Source organism: Cyprinus carpio, chromosome B25, assembly GCF_018340385.1.
Source record: "Cyprinus carpio isolate SPL01 chromosome B25, ASM1834038v1, whole genome shotgun sequence".
Classification (NCBI taxonomy): domain Eukaryota; kingdom Metazoa; phylum Chordata; class Actinopteri; order Cypriniformes; family Cyprinidae; genus Cyprinus; species Cyprinus carpio.
The window spans coordinates 9037470-9054622 of NC_056621.1; the positions used below are offsets into that span (position 1 = coordinate 9037470).

Consider the following 17153-nt stretch of genomic DNA (forward strand, 5'->3'; position numbering starts at 1 on the left):
AAAAAAAAAAAAAAATAAAAAAAAAAAAAAAAAAAAAAAAAACCTAGAGCAAAAAAGATTCAGGACTCGGACACGACATTGACACCTCATGCAATCAGCTGTGTTGTTATTGCTTTGGCTCAGATGAATTACATTAATGTACTTGGTTGCCTCCAGGTCCTTCAAAAGTGATATCCCTCCTGAGTTTCATGTCTCTGCCCACAAACAAATCAAATGTATTTGATTATGAGTCAACAAAGCATCACAATATGACTGATGATACTCTGCCACTTTTTGGGGGGTTCAGAAGAGGCTGGAGAACCAGAATCGCATCTTTAGAGGCCGATAAAATTTAGCCGATTTAACAAAGCTCACTTAGTTTGGGATTGTCTCCACATTGGAGTGGGAACAGGCGGATCAGAAGCACATGGTGCCCGGAAACACAAGCTAGCGCAGTTTTTCTCCCTGCATGTCGCTGAGAATCCAATTTTGGCTTGATTTGGAAATCATGGAAAAGCTCATAGGAAGTACAGAGAGAATGGAAAAGAGTGAATGGATGTGTTTAGGGAATACAGTCTGCCAGCCTCGAAATAATGTAAAATCCTAAAGACAGATAATTCACAGATTAGTCCGGATCAAGGACGTGTGGAAAAGAAAACCCACCGGCACCCCAAAAGGACTATTGTGAATCCTTTTCTCAGGTGGAAATCAGAAGGTTTGCCAATTGTGCAAGATATTAATTTATATATTATTTTAGTTTATTATTGATTTTTTTTCATGGTTGTTGAAGATTATTTTATACTTTATCCGGAAATTAATTATTTATTGTTGTTTTAAATATATTATTTATTATGGAGTTTTTTATTTAATTTTTTGTGAAAATATTTTGTTTCTTCTTCTGTAAAAAATATTTTTATAAAATAATAATAAAAAAATATATATTTTATAAGTTTATTTATTACGGGGATGGTCGCTATATTTCTCTAATGTGGCGATAACCTGTGGCGCCTCATCTGCCTCCTCCCTGATAATCCCCGGCACCCCGTCCTAAATCGCCGCCCCTTCACCAGGCTCCCGATAGGAGTGGGTGTGGGAGAGAGGAGGGGCGCTGGACGAGTCAGAGGCTGGCGGCGTGTGATGGGGCACACCTGAAGGAAATGGAGCCTCATCACCGCCGCTGTTTAAAAGCCCAACGCGCCTGTCCTCGAGAGACCGGTCTCTCTCCCCGTGCATGCACACTGGTGTCCTCGTGGGTCCAGGAAGGGTGCGTTGAGGGACTCCCCGCCACCAGAGACGTGAGCTGCCGGACCCGCGGTCCGGTCGAAAACCGCACCCGTCTACACGGCCGTCGGGCCAGGATGCCGGGCCGTCCATCCCCTGCAAGCGCCTGCGGCCAGCGAGGAGGATGAAGCCGCTAGAAGAAGCCGCCGCCCCTCGCGCCCCGGACCGAAGAGGGGAGCGCGTGCGGCCGCCGGACTCCGCCCCTTACCTGGACCCTTCCCTCCGTGAACACTGCCAGACCCCCACGAACCCCGCAGCACCGACGAGGACACCAGATTCCCTGTTGTTTTGGACACTGTTCCCCTTTTGGACACTTTATTCCCCCTTGTTTTGTTTTTTTCTGTTAAATAAAAACCTCTCCGAGGCCTGACGCCACGCCCACTGTGTCTGTCGTTGGCTCGTCCCGTCACTTTTATTTATTACATATATTAATATATTTCTCTATATTAATCTTCCTTTTTGTGGTTGAGACCCCTTTGAGAGGCCACTCAAATTCTTCTTAAACAAAGTTATCGACTTTTCACGCCCCCGTTTCCCACTTCACCTTCTCTTTCTCAAGCATACATATTCTTTTGTCTAGAACTCAATCTGTAAAGCACATGAGGGAATTTGCAGCCGACCTAAATTTAAACCCAAGTTCAATTTACTCTGGAAATATGACAGTACAGTAGGTGTACTAAAATATGATGAGTCTTGCTAAGGGAGGCAGCAGATTTACGCACTCCCTGAGTACACTGTAAAAATTTAGGCAAGGACAGAAACTCCACAAATCACTGTCAATGTCGCTGCCACTCACTGTAATAAGTATGCTTTTATAGGCTTTTCAAATGGCAGGAGTCTTCAGACTTTAATTGAATCAGTTCTGTTTGGAAGAGTACTCAAGGGGGCAATGAAGAGCTTGGGAATGTCTGCCACCTGCTGTGTGGAACAAAGTCGGATTACGAAAAATGGCTGTTGGCAGGCAGTAGGAATGGGAATCGTGAGTATGCAGTGCGCAATATATATTAAAAAAAAAAATCAAGTTTGAATTTTTTTGATTAATTAAATAACGTGATTTAAATGACTCACTAATTCTTAAATCTACTGATCCCACCAATTAAATGATTGAATTGAATCATTGATTCTTGATTACATTGATTCATGACTCATTTGTTTTTATATATATTGATAACACAAATTTTTTGATTGGATTTAATATTTTGTTTTTCATAATTTTGGACTGCAGTTATATCTGATCAAATGTGCATTATTATTCTTTAGCTTGGGTTAAACGAATTAATTTTACTTGGCTGGAACAGCAGCTACGCTAATTATGTCTCTATTTGTTTCTCTGCTTTGCCACGGGATTTACATCCCGTGGTAACTAGGATTTACACAAGCTCCAGTCTGGATCCAGAACACCTGAGAAGAGATGATGCCAGCCCCTCAGAGGACCTCAGATGATGCTAACCCAGAGACAACATACAGAACTACCACATTTTGCTATAAGTTTGATTGCCATAATTGCTGTTAATAGTGTTAATCGTCTGTTTGTTTACGTCTTCTTATTGATTTTTCTGAACATTTCTGCTATATGCACATGAACTGACAATCACCACTGATAAGATACTACTAAATATTGTAGAAACTTAATTTTCTGTAAAGTTGCTTTGTAATGATTTGTATCGTAAAAAGCGCTATACAAATAAACTTGAATTGAATTGATAATCTACTGATCCCACCAATTAATTGATTGATTTGTTTTTTTGATTATTGTTCAAATGACTCGATTGTCAAATGTACTGATTCGCCAATTAATAAACTGAATTAATTCAATGATTCATGTCTGAATTGATTCACTGATTCATGATTTTATAAATTCATTGACTCATTAATTGACACATGATTCAAATGACTCATTGATTCTCAAATTTACTGATTTCACCAATTAATTGATTGATTAATTGATTCACTGATTCTTTCAGCATAAAGTAGTAACAGTTCTTGTTTAATTGCAAGTTGGACGATTTAAATCACGTTTAATTCAATGTGCTTTGCTGTTTCTTAGAAACTGCTAAACAAAAAAAATGACAAATAATAGAGTGTAAATAGTTTCTACACATTTTTTTTTCTATGTGCTCATACTGTATATTTAATGCTTAAGATTATTCTAGTCCATATGTCCCAAATAATAAATACTCAAGAAACAGAACTGAAAATTGAAAATTGAAAACATTTTTAGCATTTTAGCACTAGGCAGAAAATGTATTGATTTAAGATAAAGGCTCTGATTGGGGGATTTTAACTCTTGACATCTGGCAACCATGACATCTTGTGGAGGCTTGTTATGAGTGCAAGATAATGCAAATGAAATGTTTTCAGGATAAATAACCAGAAGGCAAATATTGCAGATGATTATACTTAAAAAATCTAGACATAAAAAAATATATATAAAATAAACAGTCTTGGTTCCTATTTGGTACTCACAAGTTGTGGGCTTGTTGCAGTTGTGGCCGTGCCGGAAATACTGCGGGTTTTCGATTACTGGGATACGAGTCATGCCGATTACCACAGCGTCTGGCCCGGCATCTAGGGTACACGGGGTTATGATGCCGTGATTGACGTGATGGAGGGGGCTGGCAGAGTCTTCTTCACCACTGATCACAGCCACGGGTCCTGCAGAAGGAAAAAGAGAGCCATCACACAAAATGACATTGGTTGCTTAATGGAAAATGAATGCAGCGTAATACATCTGAGAGGGAAAAGCGGGCAGGCTCATTTGTCAGAATAAACGTTATCTCTTAGAGCTGCGACTGGCCTCTGAGCTCTTCTCTGTCATTTGGTCACACATTAAACGCCTGATTCAACCCCAGAAGCCTCAGCTGCCGTGGCCCTGGGCCATGGTAAACACTGACTCCCCAAGTCTCCCAAAGTCCCATCATCGGCTCATTTAGTGGCGTCAACAAAAAAACACCAACATTCAGTTTTGGGCCTCCAAGCCGGCAATAGATAAATGACAGGCCTTGACAATAAAGATGGCCTGATGGCCAACGTGAGAGTGTTTCAGGACAGCTGACTGAACCAGCACTTTCCCAATACAGTCATTGTTGCATTTCTGGCATCAGTTTTACGGCATCCTTACTCCATGTCTTCCATCACTGAATAGAATAGAATAGAATAGAATAGAATAGAATAGAATCAATACAGTCATTGTTGTATTTTTGGAAAATAAGGACATTACGTTGTCTTAATATTTTTGTAAATTTGATATTTAATGATTTTTTTCTATCTATCTATCTATATGTCTGTATATCTGTCTGTCTATCTATCTCGGAAACAGCAGGGAAAGAAAAAAAAAACACTGTCAAGTCTGTATGTTTAATATTTTTAGTAAACAGCAGGGAGATATTTAGTAGTAATTGTTTTGATTTGAATATTTTATTTTTATAAATATAAATGATGTCGTATTTGGATGTTTTATTATTTTTTCTTAATATTCCCTTCAAAGTAATTCTAAGAAAACAGCATTTTTCACATTTGTCCCTCAGGGCCACTGAAAATGTCACAAGAGCAAGTAAAGGTTTGACCTATTGGCCTGACTGGATGGCAAAAAAAAAAAAAAAAAAAACTTTTTGTTAAGCCTTGAATGAGTGAGCTAACATTTGACTGTTTTGAAGTTCAACAACATATTATGCTGAGAACATGGTGGAACAGTCCTGCTGTCATTCAAGGTTTTTGATCCGGACAGTCAGTTTTCCCTTGGAATTCTCTTAGGAAGATTCACAAGGCCATTTAGTTCACAAGGTCAGACGTCTTGACACAAGGTCAACGAGTGGTGTGAACAGAAAGTGGACAGACAGACCCAGTTATTCTTTTATTTATTTATTTTTTATTTAAAGAGAGGTCATAGTACTCAAAGAAAGCTTAACATTGTAGATACGCATAGCCGCTTCAGTGTGAGACATACAGGGATTTTCATATGGAAAAAAAATAAATAAAGCTGAAAATATGGTTTGGGAGTGTTTTTTCCCTCAGGGATTACAAATATATGTGAATTTATTTTGGTAGGTATCATGAGAAGACTGTGGGTAAATAAGTCATACTGGAGGATAAACAAGTAAATAAATAGGCTAATACATAAAAAATGAGCTGGGTATTTTGAAATATATACCAACTGCATCACTAATTTGAATGATTCTTTCATTAGGATGCATAAAAGTCGTCATCAAGGTTTCATTCGGAATTTATTTGAACTGCCAAATGAAAAGAATCTTTATCTGATTTTGTACTGCTCTTTGTGAACTTCAATCTGAAATCCAAATGTAATGAGCAGCTGCAATCACTTTCATGGCTATAAACTGAGATTATTTTGAGACAATAACAGTGGTCTGCTGTGACATATTTAAGGGGAAATCTTGGGGAAAAGTTTTAATTAGCTTTAGCCTTTAAGACAGGAGGAGACATTCAGCTAAGTGTCAAATGACCCCTGCAGCTAATTGGGTCATTAAAATATTTTCTTTTCCTTAATTGGAAAGTCTAAAAGTCCCAAAAGGACCATTAAAATAATTTTTGTAAATACTAAAAGGAGTCTTAGCAAGGTGAAAAAGTACACACAATTATCCCTGTTCTTTAAAACATCACCCTAATAATATATGATCATAATTTATATTATATACTGACTAATAAAATTAACTCAAAAACTCAATCTAACAAAAACTTGAAGGTGCATAAATGATATTATACATTGTCTAAAATATAAATTTTAAGTTGCAGGTCTTGAGTCTTACGTTGCGTCATCCAAATGTTTCTTAATTTTATCCACAAAATTAAAAGTTGTTTAATTAGCTCGGTTTTGTTTAAAGTTGCATTAATAATGCTACGTTTTAAGCTTGAGAGTAACAGAACTCCTTAAAATTCCTCCTTAATATCTTCAGGTTATACTTATAGATGTGCAAGGTCAGACGCCGCTGCTAATGCGCTTCAAAATAAATACATAAAGCATATCAAATGGCACTTTCAAAATCCTATTATACAGCTGGCACGGTGAATTGAAGATCGCTTTCACTCGCTGTTGCCTTTTGGCATTTTAAGTTAGGAACTCTATCAATAAAATGCAGGAAACAATTTGTTTAAGCAGCCGAAACAGAAAATGGGTAGCAAGCCATCTCTTTTCTACAGGACAACCTCCTCTTGTCATCTTCTCTTTGGACCCAGACAACTGTGTGGATTATCACAACTGTATTCCAAATAATATGTTTAAATAAACAAATAAATAAACTGCACAAGTAAATCTTAATCATTAGCACAACTGTACTCCAAATAATGCATTTAAGAAACAATAAAAAGAGCATAAATATATAAATACAATAAACATAGGTACTGTCAGAATGCTTTAAATGTACTTTGAGTTCTCCGCTGGGACTGAGCACTATATAAAACACTTTAAAAAGCACATTTCAGTGATGAATTATGTTTTTCTTCCACCTTCCTGAACAATGAAAGCCTCAAGGCCAATATTATTTATTGCCTACACGGAAACATTATTTCCTCTTTTCTTCTACCTCTGCATCTGAAGAACAAAGTCAGTTTAATAAGATTGTGAGATGGGCGGAAGAGAACCCGCAAAATCTTCACAAAGACAGTTGCTATGTGCCAGAATTCAGACTGTCAACAATATAATTGCAAATAATGACAGCGATTTTCAAAAATAATGCTACAATTCAGTGTAATGCTTAAACCTACTGAATGAACTTAGAAGTCCCAATTTCCATTCATAATATATGCAAAAGAGTATTCTGCTAAACATTTCTTTTTGTGTAAAAAAAATTATAAAATAAAATAAAATACAGGTTTGGAACGAATAAATGGAATGAGTAAATAGTGACAGACTTTTCATTTATGGGTGAACTACTCCTGTAAAACACTTTAAATCACTGCAAATACCTGCAGCCATGTGTAAAAACATTAAAAATTAGCTTGGCTTCCCTTGTTGTTTAAACACAGACGATGTGCTTCTCCTTTCTGGGCTGATTTTCATACAGCTTACAGGAAGCTCTCACACCGTTGTTAATTAGCACCGAAAATAACTACGTAATCCTGCATGAAGACATGCATTACACATGCAGACTCACACATAAATTATCACCTTGCTGCATGTAGCGCAGCAGTGTCACACAATTTGTGCAATGTGTGTGAGAGTGTTGCTTGATACATGTGTGTAAGCCAGAACGGCAGTGGGATTTGACTCACTTTCTGTCAATGCACTGATCTTTCCTTTTATGCTTACATTTCAGATGAAATATGATAAGTATTTCAGATAAACAAATATAAAAAACTAATTTTTTTAAAAAGGACTTTTATGTGATGAAAGTCGAGTCGAAGTCATTAATGAACAAGTATACTTTGGCCTTAAGTGTGAACCTGGAGCTGAGACTTGAACACCTTGTGTATAGCTATGGCATTTGACACAGTGCTGCCCATATGGCCATTGCTTCTATAACAGCTCATTTTTATCAGTTCTTTTGTCTTTGGGTCGTTATACTTCTCACAGATTTCTGCTCGTTCTAAATCAGATACAGATAAAGCAGCACAGTAAAGATTATATTTATATGAATGCATTAGTGAGAGAGCGATTGCTTGTGTGAATTAATTCTACCTGGCAGCGTCTCTCTACTAATAGTGAAGCTGTGGGATTTAGTTAAGACATATATGCTAGAACTTTTCAGTTTCTAAGCTATTTTGTTGAGAAATCACAGAACAGTGTTGACAGTACATTTCCGTGCTGAATGATTCTGTGCATGCACGATGTGCACGTGATGTACGAGCTACTGTCTTTAGCCTATGTGTGTTACAGTGTTACAGTGCAGCAGCGCATTAGATTAGAACATTGATTAATTCACCTGTACAATAAGCTGTTTAAAACATGCATTCTCCTGTTCAATTTTGAGCATCCAGTAAAATAATCACACATCTTGTGGAGCCTCTTCTGAGTATGCATTTATTTGTCATTTTAACTGTTTGGAAACGGAGTGTAAATGTGGAAGTCCTTCAAATATTTCTTATCCTGTTGCGCCCTCTGTAGGACCAGCGACTAGTTGACGTCAAGCTTAAAGCATCATGGCAGAGCATTTAAATTAACTAGTCGATTAGTTGGTGCAACCCCTGATATCTTATATATATCTAAAAATATACTGTATAAAGGCATCTGAAACCTGCTGTCTGAATGCCATTTGCCTGGAGTTGATATGGCTTCCTTTGATGTTGAAAGTGCAGAGCACTTTTCTGTATCTCAGGTAGCTATAAAAGATAAAACAGGCACTATCCATGCCCACTTCTCCCTAATGGCAATTGTGCCCCGATTGCAATGCAAAGCAGCCATGGAAGACCTGCACGAATAAATTACTCACATTACTTCCTCTGATCTCACCAATGTGTATTGAAGTGTCTCCTTGACATCAAACCACCTCGTCCAAGAGCAAGGGAGCGAGAGGTACAGACATGGGCAAAGGGGATGATTCATTCTTTTCTTAGCATATGAGACTGATTGGAAGTGGTAGAGATGGAAAATCAGCCATATAAAAACACTCGAGCCACTTCCTACGGCCGTAATTGTACTGTCTCTTCAGCTCATTCCTGTGCAGACCGCTGTAATGGCCTGAAGTCGGTTGCTTTTCTTCTTTTCCTGATTTGCGAATTGCCCAGATATATCTGCGGTGCCCCTCGGTGTCAGCGGCAATGACAAAACTCTTTTGTTGGGTAAACAGAGAATATGAACACAGTGAATCGACTCCCTGGTGTTCTGATTGCCTGTGAGGCAGACAACAACAATGCGGTCTTCATCTTGCCACTTTTCTCTTCGAAAACCCTCTTCAATTGCTTCCTTGGTAGGCATGTCTGGACTCAAACGTTATTTGCACCTTTCGCAAGTATCCTCAAATATACAGAGGAAAATAAGACCTTGGGCGTGAAAAATGCACCGTGTCTCAAAGAGCCGTAAACATGCAGGACCTCTAAACTCAAAGGACTTAAATTTAGGCGGCTAATTTCGGTTTCAGAGGAAAACGTTTTTGGCAAATGGCCAGTTAACAAAGGTGTATTATAATTTTAAATGTTAATATTGTGATTTTTTTTTTTTTTGTATTGATTTTTGAATTTATAATTAATAATAAAACATGTTTTAAGATTATATATATAATATAAAGTTGAGTGTGATTTGGCATTCAGCTATGTTTGTTGACCAGAATTAGTGCTCTGCATTTAAATCCGAAGTGCAACACACACAGGCAGTTACACACAAAGGTGAACACACACCGGAGCATTCATTTTATGCGGCGCCCGGGAGCAGTTGGGGGTTCGATGCTTGCTCAAGGGCACTAAGTCGTGGTATTTCTATGGAGAGAGAACTGTACATTCCCCCCACCCACAATTCCTGCCGGCCCGAGACTCGAATCATAAACCCATCGATTGGGAGTCGACAGCTAACCATAGGCCAAAAATCATATAAATTAGATAGATAGATAGTAGATAGATAGATAGATAGATAGATAGATAGATAGATAGATAGATAGATAGATAGATAGATTCCATGCAGATAGATAGATTCCAACCATTTTACCATGCAGATACTTGATACCTACAAAACTACCTACCATTCATGCAATATCATCTAACATTAATACAAACCGGATTCCAAAAAAGTTGGGACACTGTACAAATTATGAGTAAAAAAGGAATGGAATAATTTGCAAATCTCATAAACTTATATTTTATTCACAATAGAATATAGATAACATATCAAATGTTGAAAGTGAGACATTTTGAAATGTCATGCCAAATATTGGCTCATTTTGGATTTCTTGAGAGCTACACATTCCAAAAAATTTGGGACAGGTAGCAATAAGAGGCCGGAAAATTGAAATGTACATATAAGGAAAAGCTGAAGGACCAGTTTGCAACTTATTAGGTCAATTGGCAACATGATTGGGTATAAAAAGAGCCTCTCAGAGTGGCAGTGTCTCTCATAAGTCAAGATGGGCAGAGGATCACCAATTCCCCCAATGCTGTGGTGAAAAATAGTGGTGCAATATCAGAAAGGAGTTTCTCAGAGGAAAGAGTTTGAAGTTATCATCATCTACAGTGCATAATATCATACAAAGATTCAGAGAATGTGGAACAATCTCTGTGCGTAAGGGTCAAGGCCGAAAAAAACATACTGGATGCCCGTGATCTTTGGGCCCTTAGACGGCACTGCATCACATACAGGAATGCTACTGTAATGGAAATCACAACATGGGCTCAGGAATACTTCCAGAAAACAATGTCGGTGAACACAATCCACCGTGCCTTTCACCGTTGCCAGCTAAAACTCTATAGGTCAAAAAGAAGCCATATCTAAACATGATCCAGAAGCGCAGGTGTTTTCTCTGGGCCAAGGCTCATTTAAAATGAACTGTGGCAAAGTGGAAAACTGTTCTGTGGTCAGACGAATCAAAATTTGAAGTTGTTTTTGGAAAACTGGGACGCCATGTCATCCGGACTAAAGAGGACAAGGACAACCCAAGTTGTTATCGGCGCTCAGTTCAGAAGCCTGCATCTCTGATGGTATGGGGTTGCATGAGTGCGTGTGGCATGGGCAGCTTACACATCTGGAAAGGCACCATCAATGCTGAAAGGTATATCCAAGTTCTAGAACAACATATGCTCCCATCCAGATATCGTCTCTTTCAGGGAAGACCTTGCATTTTCCAACATGACAATGTCAGACCACATACTGCATCAATTACAACATCATGGCTGCGTAGAAGAAGGATCCGGGTACTGAAATGGCCAGCCTGCAGTCCAGCTCTTTCACCCATAGAAAACATTTGGCGGATCATAAAGAGGAAGATGCGACAAAGAAGACCTAAGACAGTTGAGCAACTAGAAGCCTGTATTAGACAAGAATGGGACTTGAGCAACTTGTCTCCTCAGTCCCCAGACGTTTGCAGACTGTTATAAAAAGAAGAGGGGATGCCACACAGTGGTAAACATGGCCTTGTCCCAACTTTTTTGAGATGTGTTGATGCCATGAAATTTAAAATCAACTTATTTTTCACTTAAAATTTTATATTTTCTCAGTTTAAACATTTGATATGTCATCTATGTTTTATTCTGAATAAAATATTGAAATTTTAAACTTCCGCATCATTGCATTCTGTTTTTATTCACAGTTTGTACAGTGTCCCAACTTTTTTGGAATCGGGTTTGTATATCACTTAAAAAAAAAAAAAAAAAAACATGGGATTTATGGCTCTAATGTTTTTTTTTTTTTTTTAAGTAATGTAACACTAAAGCGTATCGTATTAAAAAAAAAAAACTGCCTAATAGACCTCATTTGCTGCTTATTTCCTCTTTGGTGAGGACGCCCCACTCCAGTGACAAGTGTTAAGGAAAAATGAAGCGATTATGAGGAATTTTTTTCATAGAGTGCCTCCTTAAGTAATAAACAGCTCGTTCACTCAGTATGAGACATGGAAATGTGCAAATATTTGAAAGCAGCAGCTTACCGGTTATCACAGTTTCATCTCTGTGAAACAGATTAATAGTACAACATCCCCTGGAGCTTCAGGTGTACTAAGAACCTGTCGCGCCTTCTAATAAGCATTAGCACTGCTTACACTAAATACACTTCAGACCATCCGCTAACATTAGGTACATTTATTATTGCTTTAACTCAGACTTAGAGATTTTAGATAGTGTTATGAACACAAATGACACCTCAATTTGTGCCATTTGTTGAAGAAACAACTGCTAATACTTTTCTCAGCAATAGCAAGCTTAACTCAAGTGCTACATGCTAACTGCTAGGCCACAGTTCTGATGCTATTTTATACACTCGCTATTTTTGTTTCAGCCATTTTTTCCTTCACAACATGTCACAGTTTATTCTTGCAGTACAGGCAGCATGATTAGCTCCCTATGTCATAAAACAAAGTTAGCACCTGCGCTAGTCAACAAAACAGAGTCCCGGTACAGGAAGCATTAATATCCCGTTCCAGCACCTCTGCAGTCGGGCCAAACAATGAAAAAAATGGCAGGAACATAAAGGCAGTCAGTCATATTTATAGTCCTTAACAAAGTAGGCCATAGGCACAACATTCAATGTGCATTTTGTTTATAGCTGTATAAACGCCCATGAAGCTGGAGGGAGGGGAAGGACAGTACAGCCGCTTCGCCTGAAGGGACAGATGAAGAAGTAAATGCAACACAGTGACCAAATCTCCGCAGGCATAAATCAATCAGATGCTCTCTCTCTCTCTCCCACACACAAAGACACACACACATATTAGCAGGATAAAGGAGACTAGCACAAGACTGAAACCTCTTCATAATAAGAATCAACCTTTAGCTGTTCACATACAGAAAGAAGAGCAAAGATTATTTTCAACGATCACTCTGAAGTTGTATTATGGACTTTAGACAGATGGCAGGCACTATATTCAGTTCAATGTACGCTACAATAAGATTCTGAGGAACCAAGTTACAGCTTAATCAGTGACTTCTTTTTCTTTCTCTCAAGGTCTACTGTACAAGATGCAATGTGAAGAGCAGACAGAAGACTGCATCGAATCAAATCTGTTTGCCGAGAACTGCTCATGTTAACTGGTGGCACATTTATGTGTGATACTCACATGTGCATTCATTACGAACTGTGGAATGTTACGAACATGTGAATCACAACAACGTGTTAAGGCTCTCACAACTGCACTGCTGACATGTTCCATGCTCAGCAGAATCTCAGACACCTCTAGACAGAGTGCTGCAAACTACAAAGCTCTGTTTGAGAATCAATTGATTTCTTGATTATCCCTTAGCAGACTAATCAATTACACAATTAAAGTTATGAGTCAGTGCAATTTTTTTTGTTGTCTTTTTGTCTTTTGAATCCTTTGAACTTCAATATTTTGTGATTTCAATTACATTAATTTAATAAAAATGGCATTTAATTTTAGCTTAGAAATATACAATGAGTTGAGAAACCTGCAATATTTAAATCAAATATGCTTAAGTTTTATATATTATTTTAAATATGTATCAATAGCAACCTTACCTTCATCATTGTTCATGAAATAATAATAAAAAAAAATCACTTTTGAATTCAGATAAATTTACAAACAAAAATGTAAAGATTTTAAGTTTTTTTTTTTTTTTTTTTTTTTTTTTTTTTTACATAGAAAAAAACAGTAATATTGTGAAATATGTCTTAAGTCACACTGGTATATTTGTATTAATAGACATTTTTTTCAAATTTTTATTTTATGCCATAAATCATAAAGATATTAAGCAAAAATCATGTTCCATGAAGATATATTGTAAATGTCCTACCGTAAATATATTAAAACTTAATTTTTGAATGATAATATGCATTGTATATATATGTAATATGCATATATATATATATATATATATATATATGTAAATATATTATATATATATATATATATATATATATATATATACATACACACACACACACACACGCTTGTGCTAACATTAATACTTCTGCTAATGATAAACCAAAACTCTGCTGCAGTGGAATTAAAAACAGAAAAGAAAAAAAACAATTGCTTTCCAAGTGACTAGCTGCTAGCGTGAGTGCACAGCTCTCCATCATGTGAGTCACATCACAGCATTGCTTTAAAATTCTGCCTAAGGGCATCACAGTTTCATTCTTGTTCATTATATTGTCTGGCAGTGTGTAACGGCGCCCCTAGGGGACTGGAGGTCCATTTCGCGTGTAACCTTGCGGTGACCCTGCAAAGCCTTTAGCACATTGCCAGTGGCAACTGACCAGCTTGCGTCCTAAATGGAAAAATGAAGTATGGCCATACGTCTGGGCTGCCAATATACCTACAACTCTCAGAGCGATCAGCCATTTTGTAAAGTGGCGCAAGATCTGTGATGGTAAATCAGAGTACGGTGTCGTTTAGGCCCACCTGAAGCCTCTATGCAGTATTTTACCCTCACAGACCCCCTCTGGTGAATCTTAGATAGAAGAATGGAGGAAATGGAGGGAGGGATAGAGCCGAAGCGAGCGAGAGAGAGCAGAGAACATATATATCAACTGGAATGGTGACAGCCACACACATTCATCGCACAAGGAAAACATTTGGCTGATTGTGCTCACCGCAGTGAGGCTTCGCGTGGCTGACAGGTGTTTGATTCCCGCTGAATGCTAATGACCCTGATCTCCCAGCCAGGAATGAAGGGAGAGAAAGCGTGAGATGGGCTGAAGGGAGATCTGACTTAAGAGACGAACAACAACTGACTACACAGCATACTAATGTACTGTAACTGACAACAAATCCTGATCATAAAAAAATGCACCTCGATCCTTTGGCATATTTAAGTCATGTCACAATGATTTTACTTAACAGCTAAATGCATGTGAATTCCACTAAGTTGGCATGAAATGGAAATTCTATCTATTATTGATCTTATTGTGAGAGATTCATCCATGCATGTGTTTAATTTTTTTTTTACCACATTTTTTATTAAAATGTCATGACTTGAACTTCTGATGACAGACAACATCTGCATAAACCCTGCCCTTCCTTACATTTGACCTAAAGCTCAATTAAAACAGTTGGATTGAACTCCATTCTGTATTTATCTTTTCAATGTTTCTTTCAGGAACCTCTACCAACATTTCGCAAAACTCCTAAAACATACCTTTACATACAATTCACAGCAGTTTCTAACTGAAATGGACACTAGAGGCAGTAGAATGCCAACAACTTTTATTTCTTTTATAACAAATTGATGATTATGGAAATAAATGATCACTTAATAAAGACTTATTACCATTATGACTGCAAAACACCATTACCATAACAATGATTTGAAAACAAATAATTACTTGACATATTAATTTCAAAATTTGCATCACTAGCTCCAAATGTATGGCTTTTTTTTTTTTGGCATAGTAAACTTGCTCTGTAGCCCACCTATTACAGCATTGCACTCACAATGTGGAGTGCTTGAATATGATTCTAGAAACACAAATCATGATACAAGAGCTCAAGAACTTTTAGGAGCAAGCTTGAATAGTATGGTTGCTTAAGCAAATGCATTTTTATCTCATATTTGCTTTTAACACTATTTGTTAGGTAGCATTTTTAGCAGCACTCACACGTTATTTCTGAACTATCATGATACAACCAATGTGATAATATGTTGCCAGATTCGCATTTATCTGATTGAAATGGGCTTTTACTGTCATCGTGAAATGTGCAAGAAGCGACATAATATTTCGAATAAATGCATGTATTTTCAACAAGCCGGGGTTGTCTGTTACATTGTGGCTTTAAAGTAAATACCAGTGAGAAACCTGTAAATTTCTTTTCAATTAAAGATTTGCAGTGAATGCAAAGTGTTACTAATCAGCTTGCTAGAAATTACTGGTTTATGAGCTGGAAGGCTTGTGCGATCAAACTACATTTCCCATCATCCCATGTGAAGCACAAGAATGAAAAATACACACCCAATGTTCATCTTTTGACCTTGATTAGGTTGCATTAGTGTTACATGCTTCCTGTTTATGTGGAAAAAATGAGAAAGAGAAATAATTTGCATTAGCTATTAGCAATTCTTGTTTTGATATTAGCAGGTTTTAGAGGCTAAAGCTGAGCCAATTTTTCTTGTCTGCAACTGCCTTTTGCACAGTGAAAACTGGTGGAAAACAGGTGACTCTATATGGGGTAAGTTGTCACAATGGAAACCTGCCATTAAACTGCTAATTATAGACTATTTAACAGTGTTTCAGCAGAGATGAGTTTACAGACACCTACATTACAACATACACACATATAAACATTCAGAGAGGTAAACTGCCAGAGACAGCAGAAAGAGCATGCTGGGATACAGACAGGTGCAGAGATAGGCAAACAGGAAGAGAGGCCACGGGGGAGCTCAGGGGACAGAGAGATAGACAGAAGGCAGATAAACTATCAGACAGAGGAGAGCTGAGAGCCAGGAGGGACCACAGGGTCCAGCCCCCTCATTTGTTACCCACCCAGGCAGACGAGGCTCTTGGTGTGCTTTTATTGAACAATGTCCATTCTTGATGGATCTCTACTGCTCATGCAGAGGGGATGGAGACGATGGGGGATGAGACGTTAACAGCTTCCCGTTCTAAGTGTCATGCAGTCTTCTTCCTGTTTTAGTGCCACCCAACCTGTCTACTGCCTCTGTGTTTTTGACTGATTTTATTGCACACATATATATATCTTTTTTTTTTGTCAAAAAATTAAGATTATGTAATAACAGTTAAATAAGCTTATACCCCCCACTATAATAAATATGACTATTACATAAAATAAAAAATTACAATAATGCAAGTCATTAATGACAATTATAATACAAATAAATAAATAATAAAAGAAGAAAAAAGAGAAATAAATAAATTGCACATTATTTATAGCATTTAACTTGTGAAATATTTGTAGAACATGGTATTATTGGTTGTTTCAATTTTAAAATGCAATTTTTTTAATACAAATAATATATCTATACTATATATATATATATATTATATATCTAATATATATATAATATTTTTTTTTTATTTTTTTTTTTTTTTTTTTTTTTTTTTTTTTTTTTTTAATTACTAGTGGTAGAAGGTGACTGAAAATCTTAATGGCCTTAAAAATGTGTTATGCTTAATTTTCCTTACAAAATTTTAATCATAATTATTCATATAATTTCAGATTTTTTTTCTTCTTCTGATTATCAAGGTGAAATGTGACCTGGCCATGTTTTCGTGAGATTCACCAATTTAATTCACCAAGTGAAGTCAAGTAATTATCTCAGAAATAAGCTGCATATTTGAAATGAATTTGCATTTTAAATTAAGTAAAAAAAAAAAAAAAGTCTTA

The 17153-nt window shown here is 37.1% G+C and overlaps 1 protein-coding gene across 2 annotated transcripts in view; it reads right to left on the bottom strand.

Moving 5' to 3' along the window:
- LOC109110590 (NT-3 growth factor receptor-like) overlaps positions 1-17153 on the bottom strand; it is a 241719-nt gene that overhangs the window by 51358 nt on the left and 173208 nt on the right. For both annotated transcript variants that reach the window (XM_042753532.1, XM_042753531.1), the window contains exon 12: positions 3727-3915. In XM_042753532.1, coding sequence (XP_042609466.1) covers positions 3727-3915 — 189 coding nt within the window. The remainder of the gene's footprint in view (positions 1-3726; positions 3916-17153) is intronic.